Source organism: Neophocaena asiaeorientalis, unplaced genomic scaffold (assembly GCF_003031525.2).
Source record: "Neophocaena asiaeorientalis asiaeorientalis breed wild unplaced genomic scaffold, Neophocaena_asiaeorientalis_V1.1 scaffold226, whole genome shotgun sequence".
Taxonomy (NCBI): Eukaryota; Metazoa; Chordata; class Mammalia; order Artiodactyla; family Phocoenidae; genus Neophocaena; species Neophocaena asiaeorientalis.
Window position 1 is genome coordinate 11292681 of NW_020173037.1, and position 20123 is coordinate 11312803.

Below are 20123 nucleotides of genomic sequence, written 5' to 3' on the forward strand. Positions count from 1 at the left end.
TGCTGGGGGACCGGCCTGTCCAGGGGCAGCACCGGCAGCTGGTAACATACTTCCATTGAATACGCCCGCCCTGCCCCCGCGCGGCGCCCGCCCTGCCGCGGCCGCCGGCCCAGGTTACGAAGAGCAGCGCGCTCCCGGCTCCGGGGTGCAAGCGGGGGCAGCACGAGCCAAGTCGGCGGGGGAACCCCGGCGCCGCCAGGCTCTTCGGCCGAGAGGAGAGGGTCCGGGGCCAGCGGCGCAGGAGCGGAGCAAGGACAGAGCAAAGCGGTGCAAGAAAAGACTGCTGGAGCCAGCGGCGAGACCCAGGGCGCACGGGGCTCGGGTGCAGCCACCAGCTCCGGCCGCCGCCGCCGCGGTCCTGCCCCTCCCCTCCCCTCCCCCGGAGCCTGACTTCACTCCGCCGCCAGCGCGAGCCCGGCGTAATTCACACTTTGCAGCCGCGGACCCTGGGCCAACCACCGCCGCCGCCACCGTGACGTCACGACGCTGCGCCGCAGGCCCCGCGCCGCCGCAGCGTCCAGGGAGACCGGCTAGCAGCGGAGCGGTTGAGCCGCCCTCCTCCTGTGCCGCACCTTGGAGCTCAGTCACAGTCCTCTCCCGCTTCACGCTGCCCTCCTCCCCCACCAATCCTCGTCCTGCAGGCCCCCCAGCCAAGGCGCGTGCGCACGAGGCCCCACCGTTTGGGGACATTCCCCTTATCGCTAAACTCAGGCGTTCGGGCGCGCTGAGGGTGTGGGGTGGGCTCAGCCTACACTAGAGGCGCGGTTCCGGCTTTTCGGCTCCAAAAACCCAAAGCACGCGGCCCACACGCTGCGCTCAGCCGCGACCGCGGGGTCACCGCCGTGATTCCCTCCTCGAATTCCCATTCTTGGGCTTCGCTCGGGACCGCTGCGGCAGTGACGTCAGCGGGCCGCGCGGGCACCGTCCTCCCCTCTACGTCACTGCCAGTCCCCCGGCGGGGTCGCACTGGGCGCTCCCTTGGCAGGTGCGGCCCCGGGGCCGTCCCAGGCGGAGGGGCCAAGAGCGGAGCCGAGAGCGCGGGCGTGGGGAGGGGGCGAGGGGTGGGGAGGGAACACCGAGACTGAGAAAGAAGAAGTGAGAGTATGCACTGGAAAATATGAGAAGGGGAGGATGAAAATGAGAAGCCAGAGCGGGAAAGGAGACAGCATGCCCTTTTACCAAAAGTGTTTTCGTTTCTTGGCTTTGATTTGTAGAAGGCAGGAGAAAATAACTCTTGACATGGTTTGTAAACTGCAGGTTCATTTTGTTACATTTCCTCCCAAACCATCAAAGCTTTTCAGCTGCAACCCTTTGTTTCAAGTACATTCCAGCCTCTGGGACATAAGCCTGAAAAAGCTTTCCCCTGCTGGCAAAACTGATTTGGCTCTGCTTTCAGGTCACCCAAGCTTCCACTTCTGTGCTATGACCAGCCACGGGCAAGGTGGCAGGTCTCTGAAAGTACTGCATAGCCAGTACCGATGAGATCAGGTAACATGTGCTGTTGATCCCATAAATCAACAGACGTCTACAAGACCTTTTATCGTCTTTCCATGACATCTGTTTCTTTTATATCACTTAAAACTTTCTACCTTCTCGTGGGCATTTTTCTACTTGTCTGCTTTCTACTATTAAAAGGATATCACTTCCAATGTGGTTTCATGGATTTTTGTCTTCACTAGATGGTAAGCTTCCCTTCAGCGCAACTGTTACCAACCGGGGTTCTTGTACTCATTACTAAGAGGCCAGACGGGAAGCTCAAGCAAGGCTTTACTGGGCCTCTTGCTACTGCAGGAGGGAGTGAAAACAAATAACAGGTTCCCTTGCTAACTGGGCGGGCGGGGGGAGGGGGTGAGGTCCTGAGCTGGTCCCTTAGATGGGGTGAGGGAGGGGAGGATCCTGGGGTCGTGCTGGGGGTGTGGCTTAGGTAGTCTACCCACCCCTTTGACGGTGTTGTGTGCAGGGATCCTGCACAGTACCCTGCTTTTGCTCCGGACACCTCAGAAGCGTCAGGTGGGTTTTTGGTCTTTTTGTATCTTATTGTTCATAATTTGCCCCAGCTGTGTATGCATGCATTTATTTTTAGTCCCTTATTGTTTCTTTGTATTCTCTTGCTTGAGGAGCTGTTGGTCCAGGTGTAAATACTGCAGCAGAGAGTCTCAGGTCCCAGCCTGTCTCCCAACAGCTGACCCAAGTCATCTCTGAAACCCTAATTACTCCCACGACGTCTAGCAGATTTGAGCATCCTCTGTATACTTGTGATTAAGCTGAGTTCTCCCTCGTATTTACATCTGACAAAAACCCCATGAGGTAATAGTTTCTAAATTGAAAGGAGGCTCAGGGAAACATGACTTGCCTTAGATCTTCCACAGATAAATGGCAGAACTTACCTCAAATAATGTCTGAATTCTGTGTTCATCTAAACACCCAGAAAGCAGTATCGGTGTGATGTCAGACAGTATATGCCAAGTAACTCTGTCATATTTAATAACATCTAAGAGACTTGATGAAATCATTTAACAAGACTCAGATCTCCCTCAGCAGAGAGGGGAGCTAACATTTACTATGCACCCACTGTGAACTGTGATAGGTATTCTATATAGTGTTTAACTTAGCCCTGTGCAACAGCTGCAAAAGTAAAAACTCGATCCCAACTCTACAGATGGGGAATCAGGTTTCGAAGCCATAAATCATTTGTGCCACTGAACTCTGTTCTGTATGATTTCAGAGCCATGCATTTCCACCACACCGTGTGGTTGCTCAAGACCAGAACTTCAGCTGTTTTCAGTGTTCTTTACTGTATTGGAGAGTGTATTAGGGTTCTTCAGAAAAGCAGAACCTATAAAGTATATACAGAGCCAGGGAGAGAGAGCTAGGGAGAGAGAGCGAGAGAGAGGGAGAGCAAGATTGATTTGCCACACATGTTCCTCCTCCAGAGGTCAGAGAAGCTGGAGGAGCTGCCCCCTTGCCAGTGAGGAGAGCTAGTGGATCATGTGCAAAATCACAGTGGTGCCTGGGACCCTGCAGGGACCTTTCAAGTGTAATGGCTGGTGCTTCACTTCCACTTTTTAATTCTTTTGCAAATTTCTATTGTGGCCAACCATAACCAAAACTATAAAAGGAAGAGAATTCTGGGAAATGTAGTTCCAACTTAGCTAAGCTGTCAGAACATAACCACCCCAGTCCAACACTTGCCAACTTGACATCCATACACACTCTTTTAATCGTATTTAATTTTCAAATAAAGACAATAGCAAAATCATGCCTCTGTCCATATGATGCAACTCTCTTTCATATAACCCAAAACAGCTCCCTCCTTCCCCAAGAGGATGGAGTCTTTGAGTGATGTTAATTCCTCTTCTTGACGAGTCACAGTATATACCTTGGCTATTCTGTAACTTATATACTAAGATATAAGTTTACCTACTATTAACACATCATAGGGGAATGAGAGAGTAAAAGAGTAAAAGAAAATAATTGGTTAATAAATACACAGATGTAATAAAGATAAAATAAATAAATACACAGATAAATTCATATCAAAATTAGGAAAAATGCTCAGAACTGTTATAGTCCTTGTATCTGCAACTGAAAACATGATCATAATTACTATTTATAACTATTTTCTTGCTCCCATTACCTGTCTCATATCCCGTTTGCCTTCAGCAAGCATCTCAGCTGAAAATGATGTGGGTCACTCCACTTGCCTTGTGGAGTGACCCAAACCTTCATTCCTAAAGGATCTGGGCCAGCAGAGGTTCTACTGCTATCAGTAAAAGTATTCTTGGTTGTAGCTCTCCACTGTCATAACACAGAGCATTGGAGTACTAAGTACTAAGAGGCACCCCCAAGGACTCTCCTGCATTCCAGCCATATTCCTCCCTTTTCCCATTGTGTAGCAACAGCTCCAAATCTGCTTAGTAGCCAGGGTCATCCCAGGCACTAGAGTAACCCCTTTCTTTGCATGTTGGTTAACTAGCACAAGGCTCCCCAAGTGGCCAAGTGGCAGTCTCAACTTCCAGTTTAATTGAACTCTTGCTGTGTACCCTGGTGGAGACATTCTTCTTTGAGAACGAAGACCTCTTTGGGCTCTGGACCAGGAGAGCCCAAAGTTGCAGGAATGGGAAACAAAATTTTGCACTAGGGGTAAAAGTCAGAGGATCTACTGCCAGTCCCACTCCTTGATTCCTGGATCATGGATATACATTTAGATTTAGAACATACGCCAAAACCCGGAGAATATTATCCTCGCTACATGAGGTATTGCCACCCAGTTGGTACGACGGATTATCGAGTCTTCAAAAGGCCATTCCAATGAACCTTAAAACATGCTAAGTGAAAGAAGCCAGATACAAAATGCTAAATATTGTATGACTCCATTTATATGAAATATCCAGAACAGGCAAAACCATAGAGACAGAAAGCTAATTAGTGCTCGCCAGGGGCTGGGGAGAGGGAGAAATGGGGAGGCTGCTTAATGGGCATGGGGTTTCCTTCTGGAGTACTGAAAAGGTTCTGGAGCTAGATAGAGGTGATGGTTGCACAGCATTGTGGACGTCCTTAATGCCACTGAATTGTACATTTTTAAATGGTTAAAACTGTAATTTTATCACAATGAAGAGAAGGGCCATTTGATCATCCTATTAAGCCAGCTACTTCAGGGTAATGGGCAACATAATAAGACCAGTAAATTCTATGAGCAGGAACCCATTGCTTTATTTGCTATAAAATGAGTTTCTCGGTTAGAAGTAACACTGGGTGGAATAGTGTGATGGTGTAAGTCCATGCATGGTGGTTTTGATAGAAGCATTGCAACCGGGGAAGGAAACTCATTTCCAGAATAAGTATGTATTCAGGGAGAAAAAAAGGGCTGCTTCTTCATAATGGAAGAGGCTTAATGCAATGTACCTGATGGCTAAGTGATACCTCCAGGAAATGGAAGCTTAGTCTTACACTCTGCTGTAGGCAACTTGAGCACTTAAGCAATAGCTGTAGCCAGATTGGCCTTGTTGAGTGGAAATCAATCCTGCTAAAGCCACATCTAACCCTCATCCTGCCACCATGGCCATGTTGTTCATGAGTCTGTTGGGCAAGGCCAGGGGTTGATGCAGGAAAAGGCTGACTGACATACACAGAATGTATCATCTCATCCACCTGATTATTATGATCATACTCTAATGAGATTCCTCTTAGGAATCACATGAGACACAAATATATTCACACCCTGCTCATTCAGTCTATCCACATATACACCTTTCCCAGACCTCCTTAACACCAGTTGTCTAATTATGTTCCTTCCAAGTTCCAGACCATACAGCCAAATGGTCAGACACTGCCCATCAGTAGGATCTGCATATCTAGCTATCTCTCTTCAGAAAAGATGAACAACCAGGCGTACTGCTCCAAGTTCTCCCACTGGGACTATTTCTCTTCACTACCTTCAGGACTACCCCTGAAGAGTGGTCATAGTGCTCGAACTATCCACTTTCTGCACCGCAGAATACAGAACTATCTGTAAGACAGTCCCAAATAAAATCTTTTTCTTCTATCACTCAACAGTAGATAGGGGGCTCCCCCATGATACCTTAGATGAAAGTTGAGAGGGAGGAGACATTGTAGTAGTAATAGGAATGATGGGCATCTGGGCCACTAGATTATAAAATTGACCTGCACCTCAAAAGACCTGCTTGAGCCTGATCTCACGTATACCACTTCCGCTTGACGCAGTGCTTCTAGGCACGACCAGCTTTATGGTTTGGTGTATCAGAAAACATTTAGTACACTTTGGGTTGCTCAGGTCACAAGGTAATTTGATAGTTCGTGATCAACATTTAGTTTCTACTAGGGCGCAGCGGAAGCAAGAATAATTTCACAAAAGGGGAACAGTTATGTAGAGAAGGTGACATAGCTTTGCTCCAATACCCTAAAAGGCTGCACTGATTCAATTATAGAGGATCACCAAAGGCTTTATATGGTATCCCCAACCTATCACAGCAGCATATCTGCTGGGTCATATGGCCCAAGTGACAGAGAAGCTTATATGGCAGCATGGATTCCTTACATACTCTTCGCTTGCTCTGAGCTCCACCCAGCCTTTCATTTTTTTTATTGTCGTAAATATAAATAACATGATTTTTACCATTGTAATCACTTTTAAGTGTAGAAGTCATGGCATTAACTACATTCACATTGCAGCATAACCACCCCCGGAACTTTTCATCATCCCAACACAGAAGTGTTCTCATCAAACAGCAATTCACCATTGCCCCCTGCCCAGCCCCTGGCAACCGGTATTGTCCTTTCCATCTCTATGAATTTCACTACTTTAGGTACCTTATATAAGTGGAGTCATACAGTATTTACCTGATTGTATCCACCTTATTTCTCTTAGTGTCTTCAAGGTTCATCCATGTTGTAGCATATAACAGAATTACATTCTTTTTTCAGACTGAATAATATTCATATATATTCATATATAATATTCATATATCTATACGTAATTTATCCATCTGTCAATGGACATTTGGTTTGTTTCCACCTTTTGGCTACTGTGAATATTACTACTATGAACATGGGCGTATAAATATCTGTTTGAGTCCCTGCTTTCTATTTTATTTTACTTTATTTTTAAATTTTATTTATTTATTTTTGGATGCGTTGGGTCTTCGTTGCTGCGAGCAGGCTTTCTCTAGTTGCCGCCAGCGGGGGCTACTCTTTGTTGCGGTGCCCGGGCTTCTCATTGTGGTGGTTTCTCTTGTGGCGGAGTACGGGCTCTAGGCACACGGGCTTCAGTAGTTGTGGCTCCCGGACTCTAGAGCACATGCTCAGTAGTTGTGGCACATGGGCTTAGTTGCTCCGTGGCATGTGGGATCTTCCCCAACCAGGGCTTGAACCCATGTTCTCTGCATTGGCAGGCGAATTCTTAACCACTGAGCCACCAGGGAAGCCCCCTGCTTTCAATTTAAAAACATATATCCAGAAGTGGAGTTGCTGGATAATATGGTAATTCTATATTTAAATTTTTGGGGGGACTTCCATACTGTTTTCCACATCAGCTGTACCATTTTACATCCCCACCAGGGATACACAATTGTTCCAATTTCTCCACATCCTTTCTGACACTTGTAATTTGTTTTTTGACAATAGCCATCCTAGTGGATGTGAAGTGGTATCTCATAGTTTTGGTTGGCATTTCCCTAATGATTAGTGATGTTGAGCATTTTTTCATGTGCTATTTGATCATTTTCATATCTTCTTTGGAGAAAAGTCTATTCAAATCCTTTCTTCATTTTTGAATTGAGTTATTTGTAGTTGTTTTAGTAGTTCTTTATATGTTCCGGATATTAATTCCTTAACGATATGTAATTGCAATTATTTTCTTCCATTCTTTCGGTGATCTTTTTATTCTCCTGATAGTGTACTTTGATGCTCAAAAGTTTTGAATTTTGATAGAGTCTAATTTATCTATTTTTTCTTTTAATGCTTGTGCTTTTGGTGTCATAGCCAAAAACCATTGCCAAATCCAAAGTCATGAAGTTTTCCTCTATGTTTTCTTCCAAGAGTTTTACAATTTATGTTTAGGTCTTTAATCCATTTGGAGTTAATTTTTGTATATGGTGTATGGTAAGAGTCCAATCATATTCTTTTGTATGTGGATATCTAGTTTACCCAGCACCATTTGTTAAAAAACACTGCCCTTTCCCCATTGAATGGTCTCAAGATTCTAATATCCTTTGTGATTTATTTTTTGACCATTGACATTTAAGGATGTGTCAATTTCCACATATTTCTGAATTTTCCAGTTTTTTTGCTGTTGATTTCTAACTTCATTTCACAAGGGCTGGAGAAGATTCTTTTGTATAATATCAATCCTTTTACATTTATTAAGATTTGTTTTGTAGTCTAGCATTTGATCTATCCTTGATTCATGGGCACTTGAGAAAAATGTATGTTCTACTGCTGTTTGGTGGAGTGTTCTGTGTGTTATGTATGTCTGTTAGGTCCAATTCATCTATATTGTTGTTAAAGCCATCTATTTCCATATTAATCTTCTATCTAGTTGTCTATTCATTATTGAAAATGGGGTATTCTAATGTTCATGCAGTGTTATTTACAAGAGCCAAGACACGGAAGCAACCTAAATGTCCTTTGACAGATGAATGGATAAAGATGTGGTATATATATATAAATATATATATATACACATATATATATATATACACACACACATATATATATATACACAATGGACTACTACTCAGCCATAAAAACTAATGAAGTAATGCCATTTGCAGCAACATGGACGGACCTAGAGATTATCATACTAAATTAAACAAGAAAGAGAAAGGCAAATACCATATGATATCACTTATATGCAGAATCTTAAATATGATACAAATGAGCTTATCTATGAAACACAAACAGACTCACAGACATAGAAAACAAACTCATGGCTAGGGGCAAAGGGGGTGGGGGAGGGATAAATTAGGAGTTTGGGATTAGCAGACACAAACTACTATATATAAAATAGATAAACAACAAGGTCCTACTGTACAGTACAGGGACATATATTCAATATCCTATAATAAACCATAATAGAAAAGAATATCTAAAAAGATATGTATATATCTGAATCACTTTGCTGAACATCAGAAACTAACACAATATTGTAAATCAAGTATACTTCCATTAAAAATTTTTTAAAAAAGGAAAGAAAATGGGGTATTGAAGTCTCCTTGTATTACTGTGGAACTATTTCCCCCTTCAGTTCTGTTAATGTTTACTTCAGCTAACTTGGATCTCTGATGTCTGATGGATATATGTTTCTAATTGTTATATCTTCTTGGTGAATTGTCTCTTTAATAGTGATATCATGTTCTTTGTCTCATAACAGTTTTTGTCCTAAAGACTATTTTGTCTACCATCACCAAAAAGTCTACAAATAAGAAATGCTGGAGAGGGTGTGGAGAAAAGGGAATCGTCCTACGCTGTTGGTGGGAATGTAACTTGCTGCAGCCACTATGGAGACCAGTATTATTTTTCTTAAAAAAATAAAACCAAAAAATAGAACTACTGTATGATCCAGCAATCCCACTCCTGGGAATTATATATCTGGGCATATATCTAGAAAAGATGAAAACTCTAGCTCAAAAAGATACATGCACCCCAATGTTCATAGCATCACTATTTACAATAGCCCAAGATGTGGCAGCAACCTAAATGTGCATTGACAGATGAATGGATAAGGAAGATGTGTTATACATAAACAATGGAATACTGCTCAGCCATAAAAAAAGAATGAAATAATGCCATTTGCAGCAGCATGGATGGACCCAGAGATTATCACACTGAGTGAAGTAAATCAGACAAAGACAAATATTAAATGATATTTATATGTGGAATCTAAAAAATGATACAAAGTAACTTATTTACAAAATAGAAATAGACTCACAGACACAGAAAACAAACTTGTGGTTACCAAAGGGGAAAGGAGGAGGCAGGGATAAATTAGGAATTTGGGATTAACAGATACACACTATTAAATATAAAACATTGTGTTGACCAAAAAGTTCTTTCGGGTTTTTCTGTAACATGAAAAACCCGAACACAATTTTTGGCGAACCCAATAGATAAACAACAAGGACCTACTGTACAGCACAAGGAACTATAGTCAATATCTTGTAATAAGGTACAATGGAAAAGAATCTGAAAAAGAATCACTTTGCTGTACACCTGAAATGCTGTAAATCAACTATACTTCAATAAAAAAACGATTTTGTCTGATATTGATATAGACACCCAGCTCTCTGTTTATTATTTGCATAGAATATCTTCTCCTATCCTTTCACTTTCAACCTGTGCGTTCTCTTAGAGCTAAAGTGAGTGTCTTGTAGATATCATATAGTTGGATCATGTTTTTTAAAGTCTATTCTGCAAATCTATACCTTTTGTTTGGGAATTTCAATCCACTTACATTTATAGTAATTATTGATAGGAAAGAACTTACTTTGTCATTTTGTTATTTGTTTTCCCTATGTCTTATGGTTCTTTGGACCCCCATTTCCTCTAAAACTGCCTTCCTTTGTGTTTAATTGATTTTTATATAGTGGCGTGTTTGGATTCCATTCTCGTTAGATATTTTCTTTGTGGTTACAAGGGGGATTACATATATCATCCTAAAATTGTAACAATTAATTTTGAATTGATACCAACTTAACTGCCATCCCTATAAAAAACTCCACTCTTTTACAGCTCTCCTCCCACTTTATGTTATTGACATCACAAGTTTTAGCTTTATGTATTGTGTACCAGTTAACATAAATTAATACTTATTTTTTTAGGTATTTGTCTTCAAAATCCTGTCGAAAATGGGAAGTGTAGTTACAAACCAAAATTACAATAATACTGTTTTTTATATTTGTCCATGTATTTACCTTTACTGGAGATCTTTATATCTTCATATGGCTTCAAGTTATTGTCTAGTGTCCTTTCACTTCAATTTGAAGGACTGCTTTTAGCGTTTCTTATAGGACAAGTCTAGTGGAATGAACTCCCTCGGCTTTCACTTATCTTGGAACGTTTTAATTCCTCTCTAAATTTTGAAGGACGATTTTGCCAAATGTAGAATTTTTGGTTGGAAGTTTTTTTTTTCTTTCTTTCAGCACCTTAAACATCATCTTACTGCCTTCTGGACTTCAAGCCTTCTTTTGAGAAATTGGTGGATAATCTTAATGAAGAGCTCTTGTATTAATATATCAGGAATCACTTTTCTCTTGTTGCTTTCAAAATTTTCTCTTTGTCTTTGTCTTTCAACGGTTTGACTATAATGTGTCTCAGTGTGGGTCTCCTTTATCCTAGTGGAGTCCATTCATCTTGGATTTGTAGATTCATGTTTCCACAAGCTTGATAAGTTTTCTGCCATTATTTTTTCAAGTAACCTCTCTGCCTCTTTCTCTCTCTTCTACTTCAAGGACTCCTGTAATACAGGTATTGGTCCACTTGATTCCCTTAGTTCCATAATTCCCTTAGACTCTGTTCACTTTTCTTCAACCTTTTTTCTTTCTGCTTCTGAGATGTGATGACTTCAAATACCCTATCTTGAAGTTTGCTGACTCCTTCTTCTGCCTGCTCAAGTCTCCTGTTGAACACTTCTGGTTATTTTTTTCAATTCAGTTACTGCATTTTTCAATTTCAGAATTTCTATCGGTTTCATTTTATAATTTCTACCTCTTCATGTATCTTTTCATTTTGTTCATATATCATTTTCCTGATTTCCTTTAGTTGTTTGTCTGTGTTGTCCCTTAGCAACTTGCATGTATTTAAAAACAGTTGTTTTAAAGTCTTTGTTTGTTAAGTATGATGCCTGTGTTTTTTTCAGGGCTGGTTTCTGCCACTTCATTTTCTTCCTTTGAGTGGGTCATGTTTTCCTCTTTCTTTTTATGTCTTGTGATATTTAATTGTTGATCGCTGGACATTTAAAAAATAGCCACCTATCTCAGACTTTGTAGACTGGTCCTGTGCCAGGGAAACGTGTCACTAATTACCTGACCCTCGGTTCTAAGCTTTGGGATCAGTCCAAGGAGAAATCATAAGGTCTTTACTGCGTGTGCCTCTTGCTTGGGGCTGTGTTTGACGTTTTTGATTTCCCTGTGTATACAGCTGCTTTTAATTGTCTTAATATCCCAAAGTGTCTCTTTTTGGGGCCTCTACCCATAATCTCTTACTCCAAGTATCTGTGGGCCAGTCTCCCTTTAATTTTCCTGAGCAGCATTTCCTGCTTCTTCCTGCTTGAAATCCAAGTTAGACAAAGCAGAGACCAGTCCTTCAGGCAGCCCCAGGTAGGTTAAAATGTTAAAAATAATATATGCTCTGCTCTCTCTGGCTTATAGTTTTCTTTCTTTTTTTAACTTTGTTTGGCTTTGGGTTTAAGGTGATGTTGGTCTCATAAAATGAGCTGGGAAATAAACCTTACTCTTCTATTTTCTAAAAGATTTTGCATACAAGTGGTATCATTTTTTTACATAAATATCTGATAGGATTCACCAGTGAAACTATCTGGACCTGGGTTTTTCTTTATGGAGGATTTAAAATTATTAATTCAATTTCTCTACTTAATAATGCTTATAAAGTAAGATCTGTATATTCCCTCCAAATAGTCCCCAACGTACATCCCCCAAATGTTAGAAGTGGTCGGATTATGGTTTTTCCTTTTCTTTTAAAATGTTTTCTTGATCAAGTCTATTTGCCAAGTTTTCTAAGATAAACATGTCATTTTGTAACAAAAATTAATTTGTTAAAAATATAAACTATGAATAAAAATAAAACGTTTAAAATGCAATGATGAATGTTTAATGAAATAAAAGACAATTGAAGGAAATTTTCACCTGCGGGTTGGTTGCTCTAGACTATTTAGTAGCTCAACACTAATTGACAAGCATCTTTCTTGGTGGTACACTAATGAATAATCAGTCAGAGGACATCTGGCTAAACACAGCAGATTACATACATGCATCCATCATTGTTCCCTCCCCAAACCCTAACTAAATGACACTGAAGGAAGAAAATAAGGCATAAACCCAGAAAGACAAAGAGAAAAGAAGGGGAAATGAAAACTGACAAATTTGTCTTCTAGAAATTGAAAGGGAATGGACAAGTTGTACACGTCTCGGCAGAACAGAAAGCTGAAACCTAAGCTTACAAATGGGGAGGTCTATATCCAGCCAATTCCTGTTGCAAAGACCCAGAATAATTGCAGAAATTAGAGGCCCTAGCTGTTTTGGAAGGCAAGGATGTAAGTGGGCTGAAAAAGAGACAGATCAATTGAAGTTCTTTAAAACAAGTGGTTAGAACCCCAGATCTGCTCCACAACCTCGTGCTCTCCTTCACCTCAGCAGAAGATTGGATAGATTGAACCAAACAGGCTCTGGACATGGGTTCACCAAGCAGAACTGAGAGTGGGGTTAGAGTACCGTATGGAAAGCAGTGGAATAAATGAGAATCTGTCTACTTGTTGACAGCCAAGTTAATATCCTTGAGGCAAGGGGTTGGAAGATGTCTCTTTTAGAAAGTGAACCTATCGAAGGCAAAAGTTTTACAGGTTCTATCAGTTTGGAGTCTTCCAACCAAATAAGTGGGTCCACACATAAATCTAAGGTAAGTCCTACCCATATACATGGAGTTACAAATAGCATTATCAGTGTCTCATTCTTAAATGTGAAGGAACAATCAAGCATTACCAGAATTTGAATAAATATCATAAAATGAGAGACAACAGAAAAAACAGAAAAACAAACAAGAAGAAACAGAAACAATAGAGAGAATCCTCCCTCCAAAAAACCCCCCAATAATATCTATTAATTGATAATATCTAAAATCGGGATGTGAGTTAATAATATGGAGCTAAATATTGTTAGGAGCAATTTAAAACAGTGAACATTCTTGCCTCAGCAGAGCAGGAACTGGTAGAATACTGAGATGGAACAAGATGCTCCTAGGTTTATTATAATAGAGTAGAACTATTGAACTCTAAAAACTATGTATTATTTTTCTCATTAAAAAATTAAAATAGGGCTTCCCTGGTGACCCAGTGGTTAAGAATCTGCCTGCCGTTGCAGGGGACACAGGTTCGAGCCCTGGTCCGGGAAGATCTCACATGCTGCTAAGCAACTAAGCCCGTGAGCCACAACTACCAAGCCCACGTACCACAACTTCTAAAGCCCACATGCCTAGAGCCCGTGCTCTGCAACAAGAGAAGCCACTGCAATGAGAAGCCTGTGCTCTGCAAGGAAGAGTAGCCCCTGCTCACCTCAACTAGAGAAAGCCCGTGCGCAGCAACAAAGACCCAATGCAGCCAAATATAAATAAATAAATAAATTTATTTTTAAAAAATTAAAATAATTATAGTGAGTTCAACTGTGTTCCCCAAAAGATATGTTTAAGTCCTAACTTCTGGTACTTATGACCTTATTTGGAAATAGGGACTTTGCAGATGTAATCAAGTTAAGATAAGGTCATATGGGATTAGGGTGGGCCTGACACCCGACAACTGGTGTCCTTATAAGAAGAGGGGGATTTGGAGGCCCACATAAACACAGGGAAGAAAGCCATGTGAAGACAGAGACTGAGATTGGAGTGTTAAGTCTACAAGCCAAGGAACATCAAGGACTGCCAGCGACCAAGAGAAGCTAAGAGAAAGGAATGAAACAAATTCTCTTCTAGAGCCTTCAGAGGGAGCACGGCGTTGCCAACATCTTGATTTTGGACTTCAAGCCTCCAGAACTATGAGAGAATATGTTTCTGTTTTTCTAAGTCACCCAGTTTATGGTAATTTGTTACGGCAGCCTAAGGAAACTAATACAATCGTGTTACTCAACTTCTGTGTATCTGAATTGGAGCAGGAGATGTTTGACAGAGGGTCAATTCTTCTAAGTACATTTCCACACTTGAGGTTAAAAAAAAACTAATCAAGTTAGCTGGGTTTTTTTTGTTTGTTTTTTTAGGGCACAGTATAAAACCCATCTGCTCAATTAAGGGACGTGGGAGAACTGGCAAATGTGAAGCACGAATTTTGGTCTCTAGTTATAAATATTTAAGTGTACGCCTGCCTGAGATTTACTTTCTGTTTTTTAAAATACCCTTCTCTCCTGCTATCTCTGGAGAAGAATAGTTATAAAGGATAGGGCCCTCTTCCTTCACACCCTGCACAGTAATAATGTAAAATGTTGAACAGAGTGAACATTATTCAAAACAGCAAACTCTTTTTTTTAATTAAAAAAAATACTTTTTTAAAATTTTTGGCTGCATTGGGTCTTCATGGCTGTCCATGGGCTTTTCTCTAGTTGCAGTGAGCAGGGGCTACTGTTCGTTGCGGTGTGCAGGCTTCTCACTGCGGTGGCTTCTCTTGTTGTGGAGCATAGGCTCTAGGTGTGCAGGCTTCAATAGTTGTGGCACGCGGGCTCAGTAGGTGTGGCTCTAGCGTGCAAGCTCAGTAGTTGTGGTGCACGGGCTTAGTTGCTCTGCAGCATGTGGGATCTTCCCAGACCAGGGCTCGAACCTGTGTCCCCTGCATTTGCAGGCGGATAATCTTAACCACTGTGCCACCAGGGAAGTCCCCAAAACAGCAAACTCTTTTAAAGTGGACCTGAAAATTGATTACTTAAACATTTTATCCAACTAATAAGTATCTCTGAGCTTGTTAACTGTCATTTTTGTATGAAATAGTAACAGATTTAAAGAAACCACTGGTGTTATTTACATTTCCTACACTTTTAATTCCAGTGTCTTGTCTTAGGGTCCAATATCTTCTTAAAAATAATGAGATATTGAAGATTTTAAAGCAGTTGGTTACAGGGTATTATGGGTTGAATTACGTCAGTTCCTCCCCACCTCTTCACACCCCCCCAAAAAAAGATACATTGAGATCCTAACCCGCAGTATCTCAGAATGTGACCTTATTTGGAAATAAGGTCATTAGAGATATAGTTAGTTAAATTAAGATGAGGTCATAGTGAATTAGGACAGGCCCATAATCCATTATGACAAGTGTTTTCATAAGAAGACAGCCATGTGAAGGTGGAGGCAGAGACTGGACAGATGCATCTACAAGCCAAGGATCACTGGCTGTCACCAGAGACGAGCAGGGAGACATGGAACAGAGTCTCCCTCAGAGCACTGAGAAGGAACCAACCCTGCAGACACCTTGATTTTGAACTTCTGGTCTCCAGAACTGTGAGAGAATAAATTTCTCTTGTTTTAAGCCACCCAGATTATACAGCATAACATAAAATTTACCATTAGCCACCCAGTTTGTGAAACTTTGAACAGCAGTCCTAGGAAACAAATATTCAGGGCTGGGACTTCCCTGGTGGTCCAGTGGTTAAGAATCCGCCTTCCAGTGCAGGAGACACAGGTTCAATCCCTGGTGGGGGAAACTAAGATCCCACATGCCGCGGGGACAACTATGCCCGTGTGCTCTACAGCCCGCGTGCTGCAGCTACTGGGCCTGCATGCCACAACTAGAGAGAAGCCCACATGCTGCAACAAAGAGCCCGTGTGCTGCAACTAAGACCCGATGCAGCCAAATAAATAAATAAATAAATAAAGCAAGATGTCCAAAAAAAAAATATTCAGGGCTTTTATCAAAATTATAATACCTGGGGTGAGGGAAAGAGTCCTTTAAAATTTTTTCAATTCCAGTTTTTTCATTCGTTTATTCATTAAATAGTCGTTGAGTGACTACTATGCGTTAAGCCCTCCTCTAGTCACTAGAGATAAAATAAGACTGAGAAAGGTCCCTGTCTGAATGAAGTGAAAACTCTAATGGAGAAGAGTGGTAAACAAATAAACACATAGCATCACGTAACAAGCGAGTTTTAGGTGCTGTGAAGAAATATAAAACAGGGAAGTCTATTAGAAAGTGCTATTTAGAAGTTTATGGAAGGTATCATTGAGAAGATGACATCTGAGTCCTGAATGAAGTAAGGAAGTAAGCTAGGCAAGGATGAGTGGGTACAGAAGAACTTTCTTGACAGAGGGAAACAGTACAAACACCTGGCACATGAGTAAGGCCGATGTCGAGGGAATACAGTGATTGAGAAGCAGGGAAGGGAGATGAGACCAAATCAATGTAGGCTCTGATAGGCCTGGTTAAGGATTTGGATATTATTTTAAGTGTGACGGGAAGCCACTGGAATGTTTTATTGTTTTGTTTTGTTTAATCAGAGAAGTGACATTCTCTGATTTATATGTTTTAATGGTCTCTCTGGGTGCTCTGTAAACAATGGTTTCTAGATAAAAAGTGGAAGCAAGGAGATCAGTTGAACAGCTTTTAAACAGCCTGAAAGAGAGATGGTGGTTATTTACAGATAACCATCTGAGCCAACAAACATTATCCCCTTTTCAAGCTAAAAATCACAGAATCATGGGGTTCTTCCACATCCACCGAACTTCGTTTTTTTTTGGCCACGCCATGCAGCTTGTGGGATCTTAGTTCCCCGACCAGGGATTGAACCTGGGCCCTTGGCAATGAAAGTGCAGAGTCCTAACCACTGGACCACCGGAAAGTCTGCCCATGAACTTCTTTAGAGCAGATGCTAGCCAGAGTTTCTGAATAAACCAGTTAACATCCATTTAGAACATCTTATTCACAGCTCAAAACCAAAATAACTGTAAAATTGAGGAATAAAAATGAAATTGCTATTGAAAAATCTCAGCATTAATTTTTTTTAGGTAAACAACTTATAGAATTAAAAATTTACAAGGTATAGCAAAATATTATGTATATATTAGCAGTATCGAATCAATTTTTAAATGCAACCAAAATAATTCTTCTACTTACAGTATTTAGAAATATCACATTGTCTAAGAATTAGTAAAACTTCACAATTCTCAGAGTGAAAGGAGTCAGTATTCAAAATTCAGTTAAGTTTAAAGTAAAATTTGTTCATTTGGAAATAAGTGAATATAATTAGTAATAATGGTCATTAGCTCTAGGAAATGAAATGATCCAAGGTCAAAGCTTTAAAAAAATTTTCCCAGGACAAGCAACTCAGTTTAAAAATGGGCAACAGAAAAAAAAAAAAAAAAAGTGGGCAATGACTCCTTTGCCTTAGCTTGCCACAACTAGAGGAAGCCTGCGCGCAGCAACCAAGACCCAACGCAGCCAAAAATAAATAAATTAAATAAATGAATAAAAATACCTCTGGAACCACAAGAAACAAGTTGTTTTTACTTTAGACAAAATTCAGTCTCATGAAAGAGATACCTGGAATAAATGTTTTCCTTAATCTGTGTAGAGTTTCAGGGGCTTCCCTGGTGGCGCAGTGGTTGAGAGTCCGCCTGCCGATGCAGGGGACGTGGGTTCGTGCCCCGGTCCGGATGCGGGTCCCGCGTGCCACGGAGCGGCTGGGCCCATGGGCCCGTGGGCCGTGGCCGCTGGGCCTGCGCGTCCGGGGCCTGTGCTCCGCGGCGGGAGGGGCCGCAGTGGTGAGGGTCCCGCGTACCGCAAGAGAAAGAAAAAAAAAACAAAAAACCCCCCAAAAACCTGCCAATTGTTCTGGAAAACAAGTGGACAGAGATGGCAGTGAGGGGAGAGAATGCTCTGGCTTCTGCACAGCTCACGTGACTTGGAGTCTTCGGAGGTACTGGTATCCTCACAGCCCTCACTCTAGCATGTCTAAACTTCTGCTGCCACAAGCGCCCTGCCCTTTTGTCTGCACTCTTTGCCCATGCTGTTCTCTCCGAATTGAGGACCCGTTCCTTCCCACCCAGGTTCCCCAAGTTCGAATCCCACATATCATCTGATGCAGTTTAAATATCCATCTTCAATGAAGCCTTTCCTGAATTCTCAGCTGGAAGCAATCTCTCTCTTAGGAGGTCCTGTAAGACCATCTGTACTTCTCTCTCTTTTTTTTTTTTTGAAAGGATTCTATTTATTCTTTCTTTTTTTTTACATCTTTATTGGGGTATAATTGCTTTACAATGGTATGTTAGTTTCTGCTTTATAACAAAGTGAATCAGTTATACATATACATATGTTCCCATATCTCTTCCCTCTTGCGTCTCCCTCCCTCTCCCCCTCCCTATCCCACCCCTCCAGGCGGTCACAAAGCACCGAGCTGATCTCCCTGTGCTATGCGGCTGCTTCCCACTAGCTATCTACCTTACGTTTGGTAGTGTATATATGTCCATGCCTCTCTCTCGTGTACTTCCCTTAAGGCACTCCCATTTCTGCATGGTATGATTTTATTTATTGTGTACATAAATGATCTCTCTGGACTTCTAAATACAGATGTTCTCCAAAGATCTATCCTGGACCTTATTCTCTTGTCAGTCTACACTACTGACAAGAGTGTAGATTCACACACTCAGATACACATATCCCTCCACCATGGCCATCTCTCCACTGCTTCAACTCTCTCTCACCTCTATGAATGTGACTCCAAAATCTCCATTCCCATCTTCAGTCCTATGGTTCTCTCAAGTTTCAGCCCCTTATTTCTGACTGCCTGTGAGATTTCTGCACCAAGCTGCCTCTTTAAACCTTAAACTCACTAACTCTACGGTGGAAATGATCATCTTCCCTGCCCAAATTTCTTTCTCTGTTCTCCTTATGCTAATGACACCACTGCCTTTGGGTACAAACGACCCAAATGCACCTGTCCAAACCTCTCATGAAGTCCTGCTCACTGTTATGTGACAAAGGGTATTAAGTCACGGAGAAAACACTAGAATCAAAGTCGGCAGTTCTGAAACCCACCGTGGTCAGTAACTGATCATGTAGTTTCAGAAGAGTTTTTCATGTGTCTAGCCCTCAGTTTCCTCATCTGTAAAATAAGTTTGGAGAAATGATCTCTTTAAGTTCCCCTCCAGCTTTAAGAATTCCCCGAAATCTATAATCAAAATCCAGAGTATGTCCAGCGTCTCTTAGCAAAAACTGTGAGTTCTGAAAATATTCATGATGAGTTTTTCCTTCCACCTTTTTCTTGCTCTTGCCCAAGTATAGCTGCCTCTGCTATGTTACTCCAATCAGATCTTTTGCTTTCCCAGCAAAATCCTGGTTCTTCTCTCTGGAATTCCCTTCCTGACTTCCAGCGGTCGTCTGCTCAAAAACTATTATCAGAGGACAGTCTCTGCAAGGCTGGATAGGTCAAGTTTGATTATTACATAATGAAGTTACCCATTTACTGCAGTCATTTCTATGTACTCGGTACTTTGTTAAGTGCTTCGTAAATACTATCTCATTTATTTCTCACAACCACCCAATGAAGTAGGTATTTTTACTCGCATTTTACAGATGAGAAAACAAGCCTCAAAGAGGGTTAGTGAACTGCCCAAGACCACACAGGGCATTCTCTAACATTTTAAAAATTAGACATAAAACACTCTTAACAATACTGGTTGTCCTTCTAAGCTACGCTGCTTAGAAACACATGTCTGGCTACCACATTGTGACCTTGCAGTGTCCAGTTCTGACCCGAAGATATCCATAAGACCTACATTGCAAGCCAAACTGGTTTCCTTTTTGCTTCAAGGAGAGAGTTGTGGTATTGCTGATAACAGTCATTAAGATTATTGTGGCAGATCAGTCTGTTTTCATCAGACTGCCTTTAGGTCTAAATGCGAGTAAA

General features: G+C 41.4%; 1 protein-coding gene across 2 annotated transcripts in view; it reads right to left on the reverse strand.

Moving 5' to 3' along the window:
* PDE7A (phosphodiesterase 7A) overlaps nt 1–105 on the reverse strand; it is a 115652-nt gene extending 115547 nt beyond the window's left edge. Inside the window, exon 1 of one of the 2 annotated variants that reach the window (XM_024742574.1) lies at nt 1–105. In XM_024742574.1, coding sequence (XP_024598342.1) covers nt 1–56 — 56 coding nt within the window. In that variant the 5' untranslated portion in view covers nt 57–105. The other variant, XM_024742575.1, reaches the window with a different exon arrangement.
* Nucleotides 106–20123: the final 20018 nt, after the last annotated feature.